At 46.7% G+C, this 22,989-nt stretch overlaps 1 protein-coding gene across 3 annotated transcripts in view; it reads left to right on the forward strand.

Annotated features, from left to right (window-relative positions):
- Positions 1-22,989, forward strand: part of TTLL11 (tubulin tyrosine ligase like 11) — a 188,776-nt gene that overhangs the window by 24,533 nt on the left and 141,254 nt on the right. For all 3 annotated transcript variants that reach the window (XM_071221100.1, XM_071221099.1, XM_053921032.2), the window contains exons 2-3: positions 6,909-7,005; positions 13,300-13,433. In XM_071221100.1, the coding sequence (XP_071077201.1) occupies positions 6,909-7,005; positions 13,300-13,433 (231 nt within the window). The remainder of the gene's footprint in view (positions 1-6,908; positions 7,006-13,299; positions 13,434-22,989) is intronic.

Here is a 22,989-nt window from a genome sequence, read left to right on the forward strand (position 1 = left end):
AACTTAGCAGCTTAAGACAACACACATTTATCATCTCTGTGGGTTAGGAAGGTGAGCGCGCTCACCTGGGGACTGTGGCTCAGACTCTCTCGCAAGGCTGCAGCCAGGCTGTGGGCCACGGCCTCTGAAGACTGGGGTTGAGGGGTCCAGATCCAACCCCACTCACATGGTTGTGGGCAGGGGGCTGATTTGTTACTTCTCCCCAGACTCCCTCAAATATGTGGTGATGAGGATGAGGATGATGATGAGAGAGGGGGGAGGGGGGCTTCTTTTTATAAAGATATGCTAATATCCGAAGCGTCTTAATACCCAAATGTCACTTCTGCTGTAGCAATTGGTCACATAGACCAAGCCTGTGACAGTGCAGGTGGAGTCCACAGGGTGTGAACTCCGCCTGTGACTGTGCAGGTGGAGTCCACAGGGTGTGAACTCCAGGAGGCAGCGATCCCTGGAGGCTGTTGACCCAGATGGGGAGGCAGGGGAGTGGGGAGGGCAGCCTTCTGTCTGGTGGGGAGGCAGTCATGTGAACAGAAGCCCCCTGCAAGGTGGTGGCTGCACCACAGAGATCAGCAGAGTACAGAGCGGGCAATGGAGAGGAATGTATTAACTCTGCCTGTGGACGTCATGGGAGGCTCCCCAAGTGCAGGGACACCGTGATGTTCCTATTCAAGGGCTGTCCTAACGATGCTGGATGTTTTGGTGGCATCTTTTTAGATTGAAGTTATTTGTTGAGGTCATTTCCTTGGCATTAAAAATAATAGCTTACCCTGCAGAGCAGCACTTTGCTGTTCACCAAATGCTTTCCCATGCATTGCCGCAGTCCACAGAACAGCCCTGGGAGGTGGGCAGGTTGTCCTCCTTTGAATATGAGCTGCTGAGGCGTAGAGGGGCAGGGTCCACAGTCAAGGTCTCAGGTGGGGTGTGGCGGGGCGGGGCTTGAACCAGTGTCTTCCCAGGCCAAGCCTACTGCTCTGGTGGCTACACTTTTCTTATGTCCCCCCTGAACACTTCCGGCCCCCGTTTTAAAGCAGCGGTTTGGGTCATTTCCCTCCGCGGGTGCATCACACATGTACTTGCCCACATCAAAGCTTATTTGTCACTTTTCTGCCCCATCACTTGGAAGACTTTCTTTTCATGAAGAAGCTCTAAGAAGAAAATCATTCACCAAGTACAGAAGTGTGAATTGTGCTTTCATCGGCATGCACTGTGAAATTGCTCTTTGCAAAAGCTCTCGGGGGATTTGAACTTGCTCTTTGGGCTGTTAGAAGAGGGACCCGAACATCAGCTCCTTCAGCACAAACTCACTCAAAGGCATTTAGTGATTTCAGTTCTCACATGAGCCTGACTGTTTTGCAAGTGTGTTTAGTCCTTCTGGGCAGGAGGGAAAGGGGTTTTGGGTCCCCTCAGGTGTCGACACTGAGGAAGGAACTTCGTCTGTGGAAAAGATGGCAGCATGCAGTGTGAGGGTGGGCTAGTTCCCACAGTTCACGTGTGGCTGATAGATGCCACCGTGGACATCGGAACAAGATCAGTTAGTTGTGTGCAGTGGTTAGGCACGTGGGCCTTGCCTTCAGGCCGACCTGGATTTGATCCTGACTCTGCCCCAACTAGCGCCATGACCTTGGGAACCTTATTTCATCTCTCAAAGCTTTGGTTTCCTCATCTGTAAATAGGATTAGTCCAACAGTAGCACCTTCCCATAAGGTTATTGTAGGATTAAACAAGACAAGTTGTTTAACACACAGACACAGTAATAAACATTACATAAATGTTGCCTTTAATGGCAACGGTGATGATGCGGATGTATTTGAGCAGCTGCTACTCATAACTTCACATGTTCATTCATGAAGCATGCTGAACATGCTGCTGACATGGTGTCTCTTAACGACTCGAGGCTTCAGGGAGTCTTTGAGTCTCCCTGGGTAAATGGCATGGTGCTGACCTTGAACAAAACGGGGAGCGGGGAGTCTGGGAAGCATTCGTCAATTTGCAATTGCCCTGTGAAAATCCATGCAGCATTGCAGGCTTAGGGGGGCTCCGAGTAGAGCCTCAAAGGGCCCCTTAGCATCAGGGCACAAGCAGACAGTTTTTGCTGTTATTTTATTGTGGTAAAATATACATACCGTAAAGTTTACCATCTTGACCATCTATGAGTATATAACTAACTCAGTGGCGTTCAATACATTCACATTGTTGTGCAACCATCACCGCCATCTGCCTCCGAAACTGTTTTCATCTTCCCACACTGGAGCCCTGTGCCCGGTAACCAAATAACCCCTTTCCCCTGCCCAACCCCCGGGAGCCACCATGCACTTCCTGTCCCCTAGGACCCCGGCTCCTCTAGCTGCCTCACACAAGTGGAGCCATACGGCGCTGGTCCCTCTGTGTCTATTTTATTTCACCGGGCACGGTGTCCCCAGGGGTCACCCTAACTGCAGCAGGTGTCGGGGCTCCCTTCCTCCCTGAGGCTGAGTGGTAGTAGAGTGGGTGTGAGGCGTGCGCACCGCGTCTCGGTCATCCGTCCGCGGACGTCGGTGGGCATCGGGACTGTTTCCCCCTTTTGGCTGCTGTGAATAATGCTCTGAACGTTTATCAACCAATATTTACTCAGGTCTCTGATTTTAAGTCTTTTGGGTGTGTACCCAGAAGTGAAGTGTGGACCGTGTGGCAGTTCTGTTTCCCACAGAGGCTTTTGCATCCCCAGCGCACGAGGGTTCCAAGTTTTCCATATCCTCATCAGTGCTGATTTTTATTTTTTAAATAATAACTATGCTAATGGGTGTGAAGTGGTGTCTCATTGTGGTTTTGACTCGCGTTTTCCTAATGATTAGTGCTGTTGAGCGTCTCTTCATGTGCTTATTAGCCATCTGTGTGTCTTTTTTGGAGAAATGTCTATTCCAGTCCTTTGCCTATTTTTAATGGGGTTGCTTTTTGTTGTTTCTGTTGAGTGGTAGGAGTTTTAAAATGTATTCTGAATATTATTTTTTGTCAGACATATAATTTTCAGATATTTTCTCCCATTCCATGGTTGCCTTCTGTTGACAGTGTTCTTTGATGCAAAAAGTTTTAATTTTGATGAAGTTCCATTTATTTATTAGTTTTTTTCCCCTATGCTTTGGTATCATACCCAAGAAATCATTGCCAAATCCAATGTCATGGAGCTTATCCCCTATGTTTCGCCTGTGTTTTCTTCTAAGAGTTTTATAGTTTGAGCTCTCATGATTAGGCCTTTGACTGATTTTAAGTAAATTTTTGTGCCTGGTGTGAGGTAAGGGTCCAGTGTCATTCTTTTTTGCACATCTTCCCAACACCAGTCGTTGAAAAGACTGTCCTTTCCCCATTGAACAGTCTTGTCCCCTTGTTGAAAGTCATTTGACCATAAATACAAGGGTTTATTTCTGGGTTCTCTATTCTAGTGGTCTGTATGTTTGTCTTTGTGCCATTACTGCGATGTGTTTTGAACTTTATTTTTATTATTTTTATGTAGGGCTGTAATGGGTTCACAGCGAAACCGAGCAACAGGAACAGAGATTTCCTGTGGCCTCACTGCCGCACACGCGCACAGCCTCCCCTCCCGTCGGCATCCCACACCAGAATACCCGTTTGTACGTGAGGCCACCCCCCGCCCCCCGTGTCTTCACGGGTCAAGAGCCCATTTCTCTTTAGCACTGAATAATATTCCACTGTCCGAGTGGACCGAAGTTTATTATCCAGTCACCTACAGAAGGGTGTCTTGGTTGCTTCCAGGTGTTGGCAAGTGTGAATAAAGCTGCTATAAGCATCTGTGTGCAGTGTTTATGTGGACATCAGGTTTCGACTCACTTGGGTTTTATACCAATTGCTTATGCCGGCAGTGATCCGGTCCATGAACGTGGGATGTCTTGTACTTCTTGTACTTGTGTGTGTCTTTAGTTTTTGTCACAACATTTTGTTGTTTTCAGGGCACACATCCTTTGCCTCTTTGGTTGTTTCCTAAACATTTTATTCTTTTTGATGCTATTGTAAATAGAATTGTTTTCGTAATTTCCTTTTGGGCTTGTTTATGGTTAGTGTATAGAAAACCAATTGATTTTTGTGTATTGATTTTATATCTGCAACTTTGTTGAATTTGTTTATTTCTAACAATTGTGTGTGTGTGTTTGTGTATGTATATAATCTTTAAGGCTTTTTACATATAAAATTGTGCCAAACGCAAACAGGTATTTATTTCCCTTCTTCCCAGTTTGGATAGCGCGTATTTCTTTTTCTTGCCTATTGCTCTGGCTAGAATGTGCAGTAGTATGTTGGGTAGAGGCGGAGAAAATGGGCATCCTCGCCTCATTCTTGACCTTAGAGGAAAAGCTGTCAGCCTTTCTCCACTGAGGATGATGTTGGCTGTTTAAGCAGTGTTTAAAAAGATCTTAAAAGGGTGGGGTTAAGAAGTCCTGGGATCTATTGAAAATTATGTTTCTCTGTTCTCAGTATCTAGCACAGTGTCTGGCACATAGTAATTACTGAATGAATGAATGAATTTTCAAAAAGGCAGTTTCTCAAAACGAAATGAGCTGGAGGCACTTCTGAACGAAGGGGTGATTTGGGACTCACGAAGGCAGCAAGCACTGAAGGGTGACCGTAAGGGTGAAGGAGTCACCAGTTGTCCCCTGACACGGAGCAGGTGTTGGTCCCGCATTTCGAGCAGCATAGCCGCTTGGACCTCAGAAAACTTTGCTGGGTAGTATGCTTTCGAGAGCTGCCTCCCTGGGTAAGGCTGTGCCCCTTCTCCACAGCAGCCCGCACAGCAGGAAGAACATAACACGGGCTGTGTCTCTTTGTATTTCTGACTACTGAATCAGTAACTCCAGTCCACTGGATGCAAAGAAATGAGTGCAGTGCTGTAGGTTCTAGAAGGAACTTGTGAATGTGAATCGAGTGTGTTGTAACATATGCCTCACTTTGGCACAGCTTTGAAGTCACATGAACGGTTTAAAGTGCTGGCGTCTGTTTGCCTTCACTTACCTGGGGTAGTTGGCAAGCTTCGAGCGGCCACCACTTCACTAGTACTGCTGTGCTCTCCCACTGGAATCTAGCCCTCTCAGCCTGGAACAGACAAAAATTCTGATCAACTGTAGTCTCAGAGTGGGAAGATCAAATGATTTTATTTAATGTGGTGGCATTTCTCTTCATTGGGACTTTATTTTTTTTTAAACCTTATTTATCTACTTTTAGAGAGAGGGTAAGGGAGAGAAACATCAATGTGTGGTTGCCCCTCGCACACCCCTAACTGGGGACCTGGCCTGCAACCCAGGCATGTGCCCTGATTGGGAATTTAACTGGTGACCCCTTGCTTCACAGGCCCATGCTCAATCCACTGCGCTACACCAGCCAGGGCCATTGGGACTTTAAACAGACAGGTTCTAAATATGAACTAACATGTCCCCACTTTTTCCTTCAGCAAACTACGGCCATTTGAGTTACAGATGTAGAACTGTGTTCTGTAGATGCAGCATTTGGTAACTTTGATAATTCTGTAAATGCAGAACCAAATCAGATTTGGTTAATTTGATAACCTAGGCTGTAGTGGAAAGATCAGGCCCTGTGGTCTCAGTGAGGGAAACCCTATAGCTTGAGCAAAAAGAGGATGTGTTCTAAGGATACAAGGCTGTCTGCTAGGAGCCAAGGACAGGAAGGACAGCCAGGCGCAGGAGGGTCTGTGTCTAGGACCTAGAAACCCTAGGAACTGAGGTCACTCAGGCTTTGTCTCCAGGGCCACAGGGTCTCACCTCTACTTCTGCATCTGCACCTGCTCCTTTTTTCTCTCTCAGCAGATTCGCTGCCTTCGCTTCTGAGTGACACAGCCCAGCACAGCTGCCTGGCTCTGGCTTTTCATCACCTCCAGTTCAAGGGACAGCCAGGGCTTCCTGGCATGTGGTTTCCAAATTCCCGGGAGAATCTGGTTATCTCATCTTGAGTCAGATGAATGCTCCTGGCTTGTTCATTTATTTATTAAAAAAGCCTTTACTGAGCGCTGGCTCACGTCGCGGTTGATTGGAATACCCTCCCATAGCCGGAGGGTTGCAGGTTTGATTCCTGGTCAGGGCACACACACAGGTTGTGGGTTCTATCCCCGGTCCAGGCGTGGGTGCATGTGATCCCCTGCCTGAACACATGTAATCCTTCGTCCGAGTGTGTACGGGAGGCATCCAATCAATGCTTCCCTCTTGCATTGATGTTTCTCTCTCTCTTCCCCCTCTCTAAAAGCAATGAAAAAATGTCCTTGGGTGAGGATTTAAAACAAAAAGTCTTTACTGAATGCCAGAAACTGTTTTAGGCACAGGGGAATACATCCTGCATCCTGCCTTCCTGGACTCTATGTGGGGTGTGTGTGTGTGTGTGTGTGTGTGTGTGTGAGAGAGAGAGAGAGAGAGAGAGAGAGGTGGGGGGAGAAACAATGAAAACTCATTCTTTGGGGACTGGGTTAAGAGTTACGGTTTTCAGAGAGAGAGAAGTACGGCTTAGGATCCAGATAGATCTGGATTCGAATCCTGATTTCTCTCCTTACCAGCTTTGTGTGACCTTGGACATATCGGATTACCCTTTCTAGCCCCAATTTTCTCATCAGTCAAATGGGAATAACCCTTTCTGGGTAGACATGTGTATTAAAGTGGAAGGGAAAGTCATGAGTATCGTGCCTCCCACAGACTCAGAACTGCACCCCTCCCCCGTTGTGACCCTGAGCAAACTGCTTAGCCTGTCTGAGCCTGGTTTTCCGCCTACGGAATAGGAAAGAGTGTCAGCTACCTGCCGTGCCGACTGTGAGGATTGACGCATGTGAGGTGTGCCAGGGTGCTGGGCACTTGTACACAGCAGACATCAGTGTGACTGCCACTCCTCTTGCTCGTTATTAGTCACGTTTTTTCTCTTTCTTCTAGTTCCCCTTTGGCCGGCGCTTGCCATGTGACATCTACTGGCACGGTGTTTCATTTCACGACAGTGACATATACTCCGGTCAAGTGAACAAGTTCCCAGGTATCCGCTGGTGCTGTTGGCGTGTACAGATGTTTCCAGGGCTGGGTCTTGGGGCGCACCCGTCTTCAGAAACAGGACATGCTTTGAGATCATACGCGGGCCTCTTAACTGGGACTGGCTGCCACACTCTGCCGCGGTGCCACCACCATGGCAGAGGCGTTAACGTAGAGGGGTCAGTCAGGACTTGACCCACCGAGGGTTTAAAGATCGGAGGCTCAGAAGTGTAAAGAGACAGGCTCTCCGGGTCTAATGCCCCGGCTGCAGGCATGTGACTTTCACCTTGCTGGTTAGAGATGTAACACGGGGGTGTCGTGAGGGGACCACATTCTCAAAATGAAAAAAAAAAAGACCATTTTACTTGAATAACTTACTGAATAAAGTTCTAGGAATGTGTCACAGAAACAGGTTCGCAGTTCTCATTTTCTTAAAGCATTCCAGATGGAGGTGCCACTTTAAACCACGTGCACCCGCCTGGGGGCCAGTCCAGGTGGCAGAGAGCCTCTGCTCCTACCCAGGCCGTTGTCCCAGTGAGACCGACTGGCAGGAGGACTCCGAGCCAGAGAGGTGGCATGGCTGACCTTTAAGATACCCGCTCACCCCACTCCCAGCCCCGCCCTCTGCCTTTTCATTTTATTTTTAACCTCTGCCTCCCTCTTCTGTGATTGCTGTTCATTCTTTTCAATGGCTAAGGGAAGAGGGGTGGTTCCAGTGAGCGGAAGTGCTGGGGGAAGGGTATTGGGTAAGCTGGGTCTTCTGCTAACTTTAAGAAATTTTGAGGTACTGTTCAAAGCGTGTTATAATACGGTAATTTTTATTTTATTTATTATTTTTTTAATTTTAATTTTATTGTTGTTCAAGTAGTTTTCTGCCTTTCCCCCCAATACAGTAATTTTTAAAAAGGTCATCACCCTGAACCCCATCCCTCATTTAACAAAACCACTATGTGGATGTTGCAATATTTCTTCCCAAACCTTAACCACGATTTTGTATCATTTTTTCGTAGTTTCAGTCTGAGTGTAGTTGCCTGACAGGAGGTGTTTTCTCTTAGCATTATACTGTGTATGCTTATTTTAAAAAGGGGCATCAACCTGTTTTTTTTCTTTGGCAGTCCGTGCCACATCACGTAAGCAAACACCCCTCAGAACACCTGATATCCATACACTGGCTGGTTGTGCCCCATCTGCCTGGGAGTTTTCAACTGAGCGTGCAAATTGCCCCAGGCCACACGTGGCTCAGATCCACTGAGAAGGATACAGGGCAGGAGACACGGCTTGCCCACTGGTCAGCGTCAGGCATTTCTGTCCAGTGGAGTCTTCGCAAGAGTTCCAGGGGCTAGTGTCTGTCCCCTCAGGTGTAAGCTCAGGGGCAAGGACACAAGGCCGGGGTTGGTGCATGTCAGTCTGTCTTGGCTGAGACAACCCGAAGGAGGCAGTATCTGGTGGAGCTACTCCATAGCATAGCTTCCAGGGTCCCCGCCAGGGTCATGCTAAGTGACAAGCATCACCACGCTCAGGGAAAGCCGGGAGCTCTCGCTTCCTACCAGGTATTTATGCAGTTTGCCAATCAGGGGTCATTGTAACCATATGCTTTGTTTTCTAGTAGCACAGCTAACTTTCCACTTTATTGGTTTCCAAGGGAACGGAGCTAGAAAATTAACCCGAGGTCAAATTTGTCCTTAAAGAAGGAGAGAGGGTTTTGTTACAGGACAAGAGCAGTGCTTGCAGCCAGGGTTCTTGCGCACAGCTTAATGGAATAGCTGTTATTTTCCCTCTCTTGCTGCTCAGAAAAGGTGACTTTTTGATGCCACTAAAGGACTCACTGGGATGTCAGGAGAACATAATTTGAAAGAGAACAACTCTTTGAATGAGGACAGAGTTCCTAAGATACGAATCATCCAGTGAGGCTTCATGGACGTTTTCCCTTTTGCCCCTGCCTCATCTAATGGCCCAGAGAAGGAAGGAAGTCAGCTGTGACTCTGCATTCAGAGCACAAATTAGAAATACAGAGGAAGACACCCCGGCAGGACTGGTTTCATGAAAGGTGATACAGGAATATCCATCTCAAAGCAGCAAGTCTGTCCCATCCCATGTCCCACGTGCCCCCGATTAGCACATATAATTCCCACTTTACCAGCAGCAGCTAATGAGCTCTAATGGCACAGCAGGCTCTCGAACCTCCGGGCAGAGGAACGGTGTGGCCGCGCCCTCTGCTCTGAGAAAGACGGCCATCCTTAGCAGCGGGCGAGTACAGGACAGCCTGTCCTTTGGCTCCAGTTTGTGCCCGGGCTTATCTTCTGTCTCTCCTATGTCCCGTTATTTAAAAAATGCATTTTGTATGCACGGGATGGACGGTACTTACACTAAGTCCCAGTGGACACACCAGGCAAGTATAAACGCTTCCCACGCTGAATGAACGGAAAAGTTTCGGATACGCATATGGAAATGATTAATTTTTTTGTGCCAGCGCATTAGAGTTTTGCCACTTTTCAATGGGCAATTTCCTCCCAATGTTATTGTATCTTAACTGATGAACTAAGACTTTCTATAAAAATAATCTGATTTAGATGTTTCAAAGTCCAGAACTGTCAGTTCTTAGCTTAGAAACAACAGCCTTTTGGTGAGTTTCAGGGTCTGAGATATTGACAGCTTGTGTTGGGTAGTGCCTGAGAGCCCACCCTGGGGAGGGAACTTTCTGTAAAGGGTGGGGAGATCCAGAGAGGTGCCCATGGGGCAGCCATCTGGCACCCACTGGTTTGAGCTGAGGATGCAAAGACAAGGAGAAAGGCATGTAGAGAGGGAAGTGTAATACAAAATACATGCTATGCCAGAGGAAGCTTGGGATGCTGTGGGAGTTTGGACTGCGGGCACGTGACCTCTCCCAGAATTGCTTGGGGGACAGGCAGGGTGCGAAGTGCTGGGGAAGATTGACACTCGAACACTCAGAGCCTCCGGGGATGGATGGGACTGTACCTCATGCAAAACAAGGGGCGGAGTTGGTGCAAAGTTGTAGACTGAGCACACTGCCCACTCTGCTGAGGGCAGGTGGCCTGTGATGGTTAGAAAGGGTCAAGTGTAATAGGCAGGGACAAAAGTTCATGACTGGGAAGCTGTTGAGGAATTTTTAAGCCAGAGAGTGACATGGGCCAGCTTGGGTTTTAGAAAGGTCAGCCAGAGGCGGGGGTGAGGGGGGGCGTGCATTGGAGGTGGGTAGGAGGCTGAGAGACGAGGTGGAGAGAGAGCTAAGAGGCTGCTGCAGCATCCAAGCAAAGGTGAACTTACCCCGCAGTGGTGATGGACTGGAGAGAGGAGGATGGATCCGAATGTATCATTTGCTGCCTGATGACTGTAATGTGTTTTTGTTATAAATAATATTTGTGTTGAATAATGCTCCCAGTGCAGCTCAGATTTTATTTTGTTCTTGTGTTTTGTTTTGTTTTGTTTTTTCAATTGGGCAAGGCTGAGAATCAAACTGTTACATCCTCTTGGGTGGCTCCACACGGGATGAGACCCATGAGGCCTGAGACTTCGGGGAAGCAGAAACAAGCCAGACCCAGAGGAAGGGGCAGGAGGCAAGCTCTGCTGTGAGAAGCTCCAGCCTGATGAGGGGGTTTTCCCAGTCGACAGGGGAACTGCCCAAACAGGGACATCTAGGGACAGGCCTTGATGAGGACCCCAGGCAGGCGGTCAGGCTCCAAAGAACCTGTTAGTAGGTACCGAAGTCACAGGTGGGAGGAGCCTTGCCCTCGCAGGGTAGATGTGGGGGAAGCAGGGAGGGAGCACAGGAGAGAACAAGGCAGAGGCATTGCTAAGGCAGCCACTCAGGTACCAGGGACAAAAGACAGGTTTCCAAAATTTGGGAACAATGCAGTGGAGGCTCAGAAAAACAGTTCAAACCCTCCTTATTTAATTGGACTACAAAGTTGGGGTCCAAGATTGCCTTGCTCCCAATCTTGAGGGGAGCTGGTATTAGACCTAGAGCTTTCATCTCAGGTCAGATGGGTTCCAAAGCCCAGGGCAGGGGACACAGGTAGGGTCAGGTGTGCAGCTACTTAGAGAATAGTGGTAGAGTGTGGAGCTGGCAGAGCCTGGCCATGACCTTCCTATTCACATACTTGCTTTGGGAACATGGGCTCTGGCTCAGCTAGAAGGCCAGGTACTCTTGTCAGCGTCTTACTGAAAGCAGATGGCACATCCCACATCCCTGCCAGAGGTAGGGATGCCAGTAGCTTCCTCACGGGGTCCGGTGAAGGGTGGGAGATGGTCTCCTGGGCAGCAGTGGGTGGCAACACAGCCAAGATATGGTGGGGCAACAAAAGCTTTGGTGGGCAGCGGATTGGGGGAGGTCTGCACAGGTGCCTTCTGCAGACACGTGTTCAGGCAGTATTAGAGCTGAGCTGTCTACAGCGGCAGGCTGGAAGTGCCTGGGAAAAGTAGCCACTGGCTTGTTGGGGTGCTTCTGAAGTTGGCTGTTTTCAGTAGAGAACCACCCAGAGACAGACACAAAGGTAACCTTGGAAACGGATCTGTTAGCTCGTGTGGGGCCCGCTGATCCACAAGGCAAAAGGAGCCACTGCAGGTTGACAATGGGTATTCACTTACTTTGCTGGACCTTGATTTTCACAAAACCTTTCTGGAACATTCGGATTGTGCTCCTGTTCCCACAGCACTTCTGTCTGTGTTGTGCGCGTCCTTCTGACCCGCTGAGGGGTTTCGGAAGCTTCCCCGTCACAACCCCACTGAAGTACAGAAAATACCGCAGCGTTCTGGTCGGGAGGCGCCGTCTGTTTGATGTGAGGTGCTGTGTTGCAGTGAGTGCTGAAAGGTTTTAGTTTAAAACTATAATTAAAATCCTTGCCAGACACAAGTGAAGTTTCCAAGGGAGTTGAAAGTGTGTTTTTGTGTACTTTGCGTTCAGCTCCAGTGTTTATAACTCCAAATTTCTAATTTCGTAGGGGGATGAAAAGGAATAGCTCTAATTTTCCTAACCCATTCTTATTTCTTGGGAAGCTCCGAATGGTGTCTTCAGTGGGTTTGCTTTTTTAGTAATATTGAACAGCCCGCATGAGAGCATAGGTTGTTAGTACTTTTTAAGCTCCTTTACTTCTTACTTAATCCTTCTCTCTATCCTTCTAAATAAGCACTAAGAACCAGGGCCTTGACGGTCCTGAAGTTCCGATCTTTAGATTTTATTGCTCTTTTAAGTGTGCCGAGGGAAGCGAGAAGTAGGTTATTCAAACCTTCGTTCTCAAGTGTTTGCCCTTTGCTTCCCGAACAGGGGTGTTCAGAGAAACCTCGTTCACCCTCATTGTGCCCATTCAGGAGGTGTGATAATTCGGACATGCCGAGCTGACGCGAAACTTTGTTCTTTCTATTACAAATGCCTTCGCTAAGCATTCCGGTGTTGGTTACGGGGACCGCGTGGCTCCTCAGGGTGAAAGCCGGCTCAGTCTCTGTTTTTAGCGGTGATATTTGCTTTAACAAAGAAGCGTGCTATAATGTAAAAGGAATTACTTAAAATTTGCCAAGGTAAACACTCAGTTTCTTCCCTTGTCAGAGTTATTATTAGAGATATGAGCGGGAAAGAAGTCCCCCACTCTTTTCACATGCTTTCCTAGTGAGGCTTTCCAGTCCGCTCTGGATAAATGAACGAGATCGCATCAGTGTCGGAGCCAATACTTAGAGCTGAAGGACTCCAAGGGATCCTGTTCCCCGCCCTGAAACTATAAACCCTGCCAGGATGTCTTTTCCAGTTCCTGTCCTTATTTCAAAGAGGTAGATTTTATGTGGAAAGGCGTATATTTTTCTGTTTTGTACCTTTAATGCTCATAAAAGGTTAAAACAAAGCAACTTAATTAAGCTTCTCATAATGTAAGCAGAGTCCACTAGATAATATCCTCTAGGGTGTAAAATGGAAGGAATCCCAGCAATATCTATGGTGGCCCCAAATTTAAAAAAAAAAGATGAAGTTTTAAGTGCAAGATGTATTGCCTCTCTTTATTCATTGTCTAGGGGGCTGACAAAGAATAGAATAATTAGCTAGGTGGAAACTCATTCCTTCAAATGGATGGCTCACTTTTATAGGAAAAAAAAATTCCCCTATTACCTCAAGTTTTTACTGATTTGGTAGGCCTTTCCAAACCACGAGTCAGCGCTGTGGGGAGCAACTCCTACCGTTTTTTAATCCTGCCTGAAAAAGTGAACGTGTCGTTAGGGTAGTTGTAGAAGTCCCAGGCAGTGGCTGTTTTACAGCTGGCAGCCTGTGTTTGGAAAGCCTCACTGCTTCTGTCCTCCCCAGGCATGACGGAGATGGTGCGGAAAATCACTCTGAGCAGAGCCGTGAGAATCATGCAGAGCCTCTTCCCCGAGGAGTACAACTTCTACCCTCGCTCCTGGATTCTGCCCGACGAGTTCCAGCTCTTTGCCGCTCAGGTAGATGCTGCTCCATCCCCGTGGCCCTTGGACTATACTGTGGTTGCAACCGTGTCCTGGGAGCTGGGGCAAGGGGTCCCCGGGAAGCTGAGACTGGCCCAGGGAGTGTTTGACGGGACACAGTAGGTATTGGCGGCCATCACGGCAGATTGCAGAGTTGAGCAGGTAAGGTGACAGGTCGGTAAGCTGAAGAAGTGGTTCTTGACATGAGGAGACAGTGCGGACGCTGATATTGGAGCTGCATCCCGGGGTCAGCGTTTGGGGAGCCAAGGAGACAAAGCTGGGACAGGTGGCTGAACCCACAGGAGCACTGGGACTAAACAGGTGAATCTGGAGGGGTAGTCTCCCAGCATCCCGTGGTGTGAAATGGGGGAGGTCTGGCTGCATCTCAGGGCCAGGGGGTGAGTCTAACACATGGTGGGGTGGGGGACCCTCTCAAGTATCCTGCTTTCAATTGGTTCTGGAATCGATTTTCAAACCACCCATTCCATATCACAGCAATATATTTGAGCATGAAATACTTTGGATATTTCACCATAATTGTGAAACAGAACCAGCAGGGAAGCTGGATTCGGAATTGTCATTGTGGCTAGTCTTTCAATGATTGCACTTAGGGCTCTTTCAAAGCCTCTGTCAGCAGGCTGCATGGCCTGTCTCGCTCCTCTGAGGGCGGCACAACAAACACCCGCCAAACTGCTGTATGGGTGATGCCATTGGCTGGTCCCGCTGGGTTCCGTGCGTTGTGCTGCAAGAGTAACATTATGTCTTCTAACCCTCACAGTAAAGTTGATCGTATCGATATTATCCCCATGTTATGGATGAGGAAACCGAGGTTCGAGAAATTAAGTGACTTTCTGAGGAGTGGGATCTAGACTTAGAGCTGATTTCAAGGCCTGTGCTTTTTATAGTCTACTTTATTTCCTGCAGGTTGTTTTGGTTTTTAACAGTAAATCATGAAACTTGTAATAAAATTATAATTTGTAAGGCACCAAAAGAGCTTGAAGTGGTAATTTTTGAAAGGAAGCTCTCAATGGGATGATGTCACATGGGTCTATCCGGCTCCCGAAGTTCATCAAAGCATTAACTTAAAATGAGTGCACTTTATTATATGCAAATTATCTTTCAATTAAGTTAATTTTTAAAAATAAAGTAAACTCTCAGCTGCTCCCCTACTGACCCCTCAATTTCCCACTTGTGCGGTTCTGTTCCCAGTATGGAATACCTTCCCTTCCCATTTCTGCAAGTCTTTCTCTGACAGTTTTGCAAGGCTGAATTTAAATGGGATTCCAACCGTGCCTTCGAAATCAGGTAAATGAGAAGGTTGTTTCCGCCATTTCCCACAAATTCCTCTGGGCCTCTGTGCAGCCAGTCTCGTCAGCCCCCGACCCAGGCCGCTGCTGACCTGCATTCTCAGTGCAGGTTAGTTCGGCCTGTTCGGGAAATTCACACACACGGAATCCTCTAGTATGTACTTTTCGGAGTCTTCTCTTTTCTTTCAGAATTTCGTTTTTGACATTCACCCCTGTTCGTTAGGTATGAGAGCAGTTGGTATTTTTTTTTTGGTGAGAAGTGTTCTATTGTGTGGATATGCCACAGTTTGTCTATCCTTTCCCCCGTCGATGGCCATTAGGGTCGTTTCTGGTTTGGGGGTATCATCAGTAAAGCTGCCCTGACTGACCATGTACATAAGAACTGGGGCAGGAGGAAGGGTGTTGAACGTAAGGTAGGTGTATGTTTAACTGTGTAAGAAATGGCCGGGCTGTTTTCCAATGTGGTTGTGACACTTCACACTCCCACAGGCAGCGTGTGGGAGTTCTGCTGGTCCCACGTCATGGACAGTCCTGAGTTCTGTTTGTCTTTTGAATGTTAGACATTCTGGGACATGTGTAGTTATAGCTGTTTATGGTTTTAATTTACAATCTCCCTAATGTCTAGATGTTGAGCATCTTTTCCTATGCTTTTTGGCTGTCTGAATATTTCTTGTTAAGTGTCTATTCAAAATTTTTGCTGATTTTTATTTGTATTTTATTGTTAAGTTGTAAGTTCTTTGTATACTCTGTGTACAAGACTTTTGTGTATGTATTGTGATGTATTTGTATATGTATCATGAATATTTCCTCCCCTTTTTGAGTCTTAACCTTGAATTTTCATTCTTAACTGTCTTTTGAAGGGCAAAAGTTATTAATTTTGATGAAGTTTAATTTACATTTTTTATAGTTTGTGTTTTTATGTGATATCCAAGGTACCTTTGCCTAATTAAAGGTTATGAAGATTCTACACTTTGTGGGTTTTTTTCCTAGAAGTTTTACATTGAGCTCTATGATCCATTTCAAGTTAGTTTTTGTGTATGGTAAGAGATGAGGGTCGAAATTTGCTTTTTTCTCTGTGGATATTCTGGTTTCGGCACCTTTTGTTGAAATGGCCATCATTCCTCTGTTGAATTACCTTGACCTCTTTGTTGAAAATCAATGGACCATACATGTTCTGGCCTGTTTGCGGACTCCGCTTTGTTCCTCCACTCCTCTGCGTGTTTACTCTTATGCTGGTAAAGCCTAGGGCTTTGTAGTCAGTCTTGAAATCAGTAATGCCAGTCTTTCTGCTTGGTTTGTCTTCAGAACCATCTGGCACTACAGGTCTTTTGTATTTCCAGATCGATTTTCCAATCGGTCTGTTCCATTTCCACAAAGACGCCCACTGGGATTTTGGCACTGTGTTGGATCTACAGATCACTTTGGATACAGTGGACAGCTTAACAGTGCTGGTTAGAGCCAGGATTTTACCTCTATTTTTTTACGTCTTCCTTATTTAGCTCAGCAGTGTTTTATAGTCTTCCCCCTGCATGTTTTCATTTCTTATGCTACTAGAAATGATATTTTTGAATTTCATTTTCCTATCGTTTGTTGCTAGTTCTAGACATCCAACTGACTTTTTAATTTTGAAATTGTACTGTGTGTGGGGTCTTGCTTCCATTCCCTTATTAGTTCTAGAGGTTCTTTTTTGGTAGAGTTGTTAGGATGTTCTGTGTGTACGGTTAATTACATGGTTAAGTGTGTCCTGTGAATAAATATGTTATTTCTTCCTTTGTAATCTATGTGCCTTTCATTTCTTTCTCTCGTTAAACTGCACTGGGCCAGGACCTCTGTCCAGTGTTGAATGGAAGTGACTAGAGTGGACGCCCTTGCCTCGTTCCCAGTCTTAGTGGGCAGCATACAGCCTCTCGCTGTCACATATGATGTTAACCAGCGGAGTTGTGCATGGATGCCCTTCGTTAGGTGGGTGAAGGTGTATCTTCTACAGTTTTCAGAGAGTTTTTCATCATGAATGGGTGCTTAATTTTGTCAAATGTCTTTCTGCATCTATTAAGATATTATGAGTTTTTTTCTTTATTTTGGTAATACAATGAACCACACTGATTAATTTTTTAAATGTTTAGCTAAGCTTGCATCCCTGATGTGAACCCTGCTTGGTTCTAATGTATTGTCCTTTTTATATGCTGCTAAACTCTACTTGCTGATATTTTGTTAGGAATTGTGTCTTCTGTGTCTTCGGTTGTGAGAGAGGTTGACATTTCATGTCTTTGTTTGGTTTGGTATCAGACAAGCTTTATTAAATGAGTTGGCAAATGCTGCTTCTATTTTTTGAAGATTTTATATAAAATCAGTATTATTTCTTTCTTATATGTTTGACGGAATTCACTAGTGAAGGTATTTGGGCATGGAGCTTTCTTTCTGAGCATATGTTAAGTTTGATTTTTAAAAATACAGGTAATTTGTCTTTCAAGGAACTAGTCCATTTCATCTAAGTTGTCAAATCTATTGAAATAAAAATTTTAAAAATAGCATTTCCTTATTTTTTAACATCTGTCAGATATGTGTCATTGCTGATATTGATGATTTGTGTTTCCTTTTTTCATGATCAGTCGAGCTAGAGGTTATTAATTATTTGCTTTTTTTAAAAGAACCAATTTATGATTGTATTATTTTTCTCTCTTGTTTGTTCATTTTCTGTATCATTGATTTCTAATTTTTATTATTTCTACTACTTTTGGGTTTACTCTTCTTTCCTTTCTAAAATAAAAGGCTATTTTAAAGAGGAACCCAAGTTCACTGATTTTAAACATGAAAGCAATACATTTCCCTCTAAGCACTCCTTGCTCTCTCTCTCATTGTGAGTGTGTAGAAATGCAACTGATTCTTCTACATTAATCTTGTATCCTGCAACCTTGCTCACCTCTGCTGATAGTTCCAGTAGCCTATTTTGTAGGTTCCATAGGATTTTCCATATCGACTCTCATGTTCTCTGAGAATAGGATGGTTTTATGTCTCGCTTTTCCAATCAGCCCTTTATTTCTTTTTCTTGCCTTATTGCACTGGCTAGAGCCATTGTGAAATGACATCTGAGCAAAAGACAGGCTGAGGGTTGTATCAAGGCATTAAGACAGGAGTCTCATGCAGAGAGGGGCATATGTGAGGGACATTTAAAAGGTGGAATCCAAGGCCAAAAGCATCCTCAGACCAGAGAGGGGATGTTTTCAGGAATCTGGTGGGGATGCTGTGGCCAAGACAGGAAGCCCCAGGGAAGGGGCAGGTTTAGTGGAAAAGGTGGAAACCTGAGCCAGTGCTTAACTGTTAGGTTTCTGACTTTAGCTGTTAAGAGAGACTCTTTATCACCAGTAAAAAGTGGTGGTGGCGGGGGCAGGGCAGTTAGCAACTGCTCCGCCTCTTCCTATTGTAGCATTCCAAGCCCTCAAGTGGCAAAGCCCATTCGACTGATGCTAAAGGTAGTTGGAACTGGATAGTTCCCTAACATAAAGGAGGATTTCTTTGTCTCTAAAATGGCAATACTTTAGAATCTGCTGATTCAGGGGCTGGGACAGGCAGAATGGGACTATGAACACCCTGGTACCATCACCTAGTCCTCGTGGGATCTTGGGTAAGTCCCTTCTCCTCTCAGCCCCATTTCTCCATCTGTTAAATGGGGAACTGCTTATAACCTCAGAGTGATTACAGGCATCCAGTGAGTATTTGATGATGAAATGCTTCATTAGCCGCAACTTTGATTTTTTTAAAAAGTGGCCTTCTTAATTTTAATATCCCCTTTGTTTCAATACAAAACGACACTTTCACATTAAGAATTCAAACACAGCGATGTGTAGTGTAAAAAGTGAAAGAAACGCCCCCACTCCTCAGGAGTTATCGGACACTTCTGGGTTTGTTTTTCCGGTTTTTTGTGTGTGCACAAAGATACACTGTAACACACACAGCTTTTTTTCTTTTAAAAATGGGGTTTTACGCTACAGTTTTTTACCCTCGTTCCCCCCACTGAATATATTTTAGGCATCCTTCCATGTTAGCGCCGTATAGTAGCAGTCCATCGCATGAATGCGCCGTGACTTTTAAAATCACCTCCCTTCTGATGGGCATTTAGGAAGTTCTCATATTTCTTGGTTCCATAAAGAATGCTGCTGGGCATACCCTGACGTAGGTATCTCTCTACACTTGTGCCGGCATTCCCTTCAGAGACACCTCTGCAGGTGGAATTCCTGGGTTTACATTTTGATGGGCAAGCCGCACCCAAGGCTTCATAGCAACGCTGCACTTAAGTGAGAGGGAGAATGGCCTGGCCAGAGCCTGATTCGTGGTAACAGCAGGAGGAGGTCTGAGTAGCTGCAAAACATTCTAGAACCTGACAATCTCTGGGTATTTTATTTCTCCTGTTAATGAGGATTAAATTTACTTTGTTAAGAAAGGGGGAGATGCACACGCCCCCCTGCTATAACCACTTGCAAAACTGGTACCCAGATCTGATCAGCAGGTGGCGCTAGGAGGAAGCTAGTGGGGTTCTCAGCGGAAATTTTTGTGCCAACCAGAGGAGGGTGCAGGCTTCCTTCCCAGTTTTAGCAGATGGCCAATAAAAAAAATTCCTTAGAGTTTATTTTGCATATGGTCTCCCATCTGGGTATTTGAGAAAAGTACAGTTTTGTTATCAAAACAGTATTTATTATGGTGAAGGAGTTTATATTTCATAGCAGAAGAACTTTTTAGTGAATAAAGCCAAAAAGCTGTTCAATCAGGTTTTGCAGCTTCTTGGAGGGAACCAGCAAGCACGGGGTTCTTCCATTTTCCTCTCCAGTTACCCTCCTAAGTTAGCTTTTATCGATTCAGCTCCTCAAGGCAGAATGAAATGCATTATGTGCAAAATCCCCAGAGAACAATGTTCTCCGCTGGCTGTAGGAACTAGGAAAACGCGGACTTATAAGTAGGTCAGAGTCGAAGCAGAAAGAAAACCTGCAAAGCGACGCATATGTTCCTTGTCCTGATCCCACGCCTATCCAACAGGCTTCTTCTGGTGGGTTGACTATATCCTTTTCCTTCATCTAGACAATGTGCTGATTCGGCTGACCTCAGGTTACCCCATGGTTGAAGTTCACCCAAAGGGTGAAGTTTAGGCTCATGCACAGGCCTCGGTGAGCCCTTGCCAGCCTCTGCAGCCTCAGCACCCACCATGTGCAGCCTCTTCCTCTGGGACCCTTCCATGTTCAACTCTTGGTTCTCAGCGCACCTCTGCCTCCCCTCTCCTTCGGCCTGGCGCGCTCCTCGCTGGCATCCTTTGTGGCCCTCTCAACCTCCCAGGCTGACTTCTGTCACTGGACCGATTTTGCTAATTCTTCAGACCCCTTCTTATCCTTTACTTTCTCTGTAAAACCTGCCTTGCCCCTCCCACACACACACTGGGGGTCACTTTGTTTTTCTCCCTTTGTGGCACCCAAGTCTGTCACACTGTTTAGTGACTCGTGTTTAGTTCTCTTTCTCTCCTGCTCTAAGATCCGCGAGGGCAGCAAGGGCCCGGACTGGCCTTATTCATCAGTGTACCCCAGTGCTCATCCCAGTGCCTGGCGCACAACAGGAAGTCCAGTGTATTTGCCAAATTGAATTGCAAATGAATATGCAGGTGCTGTGGTTGAAAATCTTGTCTCTTGTAAGTTTAGCCATCAAAAGTGACTTGCTTCTCCAAGGCCATGGGTATTAGCCTGACCCAACCTGTCACTTTAAAAGGGCACGGGCCACACCTGGGCCCTGAGGAACTTAACCAAAGTAATGCCATCTGATGAGATGGTGGTTGAGCTGCTGGCCTTTCCCGGTGATCCCAGCTTCCAGCCCACACAGAGCCCTTACATGCGCCGCAGCAGACTCGGGAGCCGCCGTCGAGACCAGATGCCTTCTGTGCTGCAGCGTGGCGCCTGGAGGCCGGCGCCGTGGCCTGGGGTTCTGGTGCATAACCAGTGGAAGACTGAAGACAGAGTGAGGGGACTCCAGCTGTCAGAAGGCAGATGATTCAGAGCTGCTGGCAGAGACGCTGCAGGAGCCATGGTTTCACCTCCCCATCTGCTTCAAGTTTTATTGCCTTTGTGCCAAAAATAGAACTTCACCTCCTGCTTAGATATATCATATTGTTCTTGTGCCCCACGCTTAACAGCTCAATTTGTTTACTGGAAAAATGATATCATCCAAAACTCAAGATACTGCTCCTCTCTGGAAAAGCATGCTTAGGTCCATTCATTAGGAAGTCCTTCTAAATAGCCCGAGTGACAACTGGCATCTGTGCTGGGCTTCGCAGTTCACCATGTGCTTTTTATGGGCATGGCCTCTGCTCCCCTCCCTCAGTTATCACTGCCTCCAATGTACAGGTAAGAACACAGGGGTCCGGAGTCGAAGGTACTTGCTCGTATTACAGGTTACACATGACGCCACCACGTCTAGTGCCCTCAGATCTCAGGCTGGGTTTCCTTCAAACATCTCCTGAGACCTGCGAAGTGCCAGGTGCTGAGGGTGCGAGACAAGTTCGAGGTGTCCCTGCCCCGTGTAGCGTTTAGTGTGAATGGAACACTGGACCAGGGTCAGGAGACCCGCTGCAGCCCTGGCTCCACCCCTTCCCCCCAGCTCTCTTGAGATATAATTGCGATATAACATGACATATGTTTAGGATTTACATCATGATGATTTGCTACACATACGTATAGCGCAGTGATGAGCACAGCGAGGTGAGCGAGCGCATCCATCATTTCACACGATTCCAGCTGGTTTCTTTGTGGCAAGACCATTTGAGATCTACTTTCTGAGCAACATTCAAGTATGTAAGATAGCACTGTGAACTGTAGTCACCACGTTGCATGTGAGATCCCCGGAGGGGTCACCTTGTGACGGGACGTCTGTACCCGTTGTCCGACACCTCCCCTCCCCCTCCCCCCTCAGCCCCTGGCAACCCCCGTTCCACCCTGTTTCTGTGAGTTCGGCTTCTTTTTCGATTCCACACATACATGATGTCATACTGCATCTGTCATTTTCTGATGTATTTCACTCAGCACAGTGCCCTCAGGGTGTATTCGTGTGGTCGCGAACGGCGGGGTTTCCTTTTTATGGCTGAGTAATATTCCTGTGCGTGTGTAACGTTTTCTTCGTCTATTCATCGGCCGATGGACGTGCAGATTGTTCCCATGTGTTGGTTATTGTGGAAAAACGCTGCGGCGATGCGGGGATGCAGATGTTTCTTAGGGAGAGTGATTTCATTTCCTCTGTGTAGAAAACCAGAGATGGGCTTGCTGGGTCAGATGGCAGCTCTGTGTTTACTTTTTTGAGGACTCTATACCCTTTTACACAGAGACTGCGCCGGTTTCCATTCACACCGTCAGGTGGGAGGTGACATCTCATTGTGGTTTGATTTGCATTTCCCTGTGACTGGTGATGTTGAGCATCTTTTTATGTACACGTTGGCCATTTGTATGTTTTCTCTGTTCGGGTCCTCTGCTCATTTCTAAATTAAATTGTTATTTGTTATTGAGTTGGATGAGTTCTTTACACAATTTAATAGTGATCCCTTATCAGGTATATGGTTTGCAAATATCTTCTCTCATTTTGTGGGCTGCCTCTTCATTTTGTTGATTTTTAAAATTTTTTGCTGTGCAGGAGCTCTCCAGTTTGATGCGTTCCCATCTGTTGATTTTTGCTTTGTTCCTCATGCTTCTGGTGTCATATTCTGCTGCCACTGCTTAGCAGGCTGTGGTGCCCTGGCCAAGCTGTCTACACCTCGACCCCCACCCCACCCCACCCCACCCCAGGCTTCAGTGCTGCTTCTGCAAGGAGAAGGTTGCAGAACATCACTAAGGCTCCTTCCTTTTGTGATTCTGTGAGTCTGGCTTTCCTGGACTTCCATAATACTCCTGCCTGGAGTTAAAATTCTGCACAAATTTCTGCCGCCGAGGTTTCAGTTGGAGCGCAAAGGGCCTTATGTAATCCATCATCTTCTTGCAAATGCCGGGTCAGTGCAGCCCTGGGCTTAGGGAAGTGCTGGGAATGGAGGCTGTACTACAGGTGCTTCTGGAACCGCACAGGGGAGAGGGGATGGCACGGGGCCTGGCCATCTCCCCACCTCCATCTCACCCCTCCCAGGAGGTTGGCGGAAGCTGTGTCTGCCCATTCTGTTCCGAGTAGCCCTGGCGGGTGGTTGGCTGGGGCGCGCACCTCCTACCCAAGATATCCTTCCCGTCAGTTCCCTCGAA

This window comes from Desmodus rotundus, chromosome 1, assembly GCF_022682495.2.
Source record: "Desmodus rotundus isolate HL8 chromosome 1, HLdesRot8A.1, whole genome shotgun sequence".
In the NCBI taxonomy this organism is placed as follows: domain Eukaryota; kingdom Metazoa; phylum Chordata; class Mammalia; order Chiroptera; family Phyllostomidae; genus Desmodus; species Desmodus rotundus.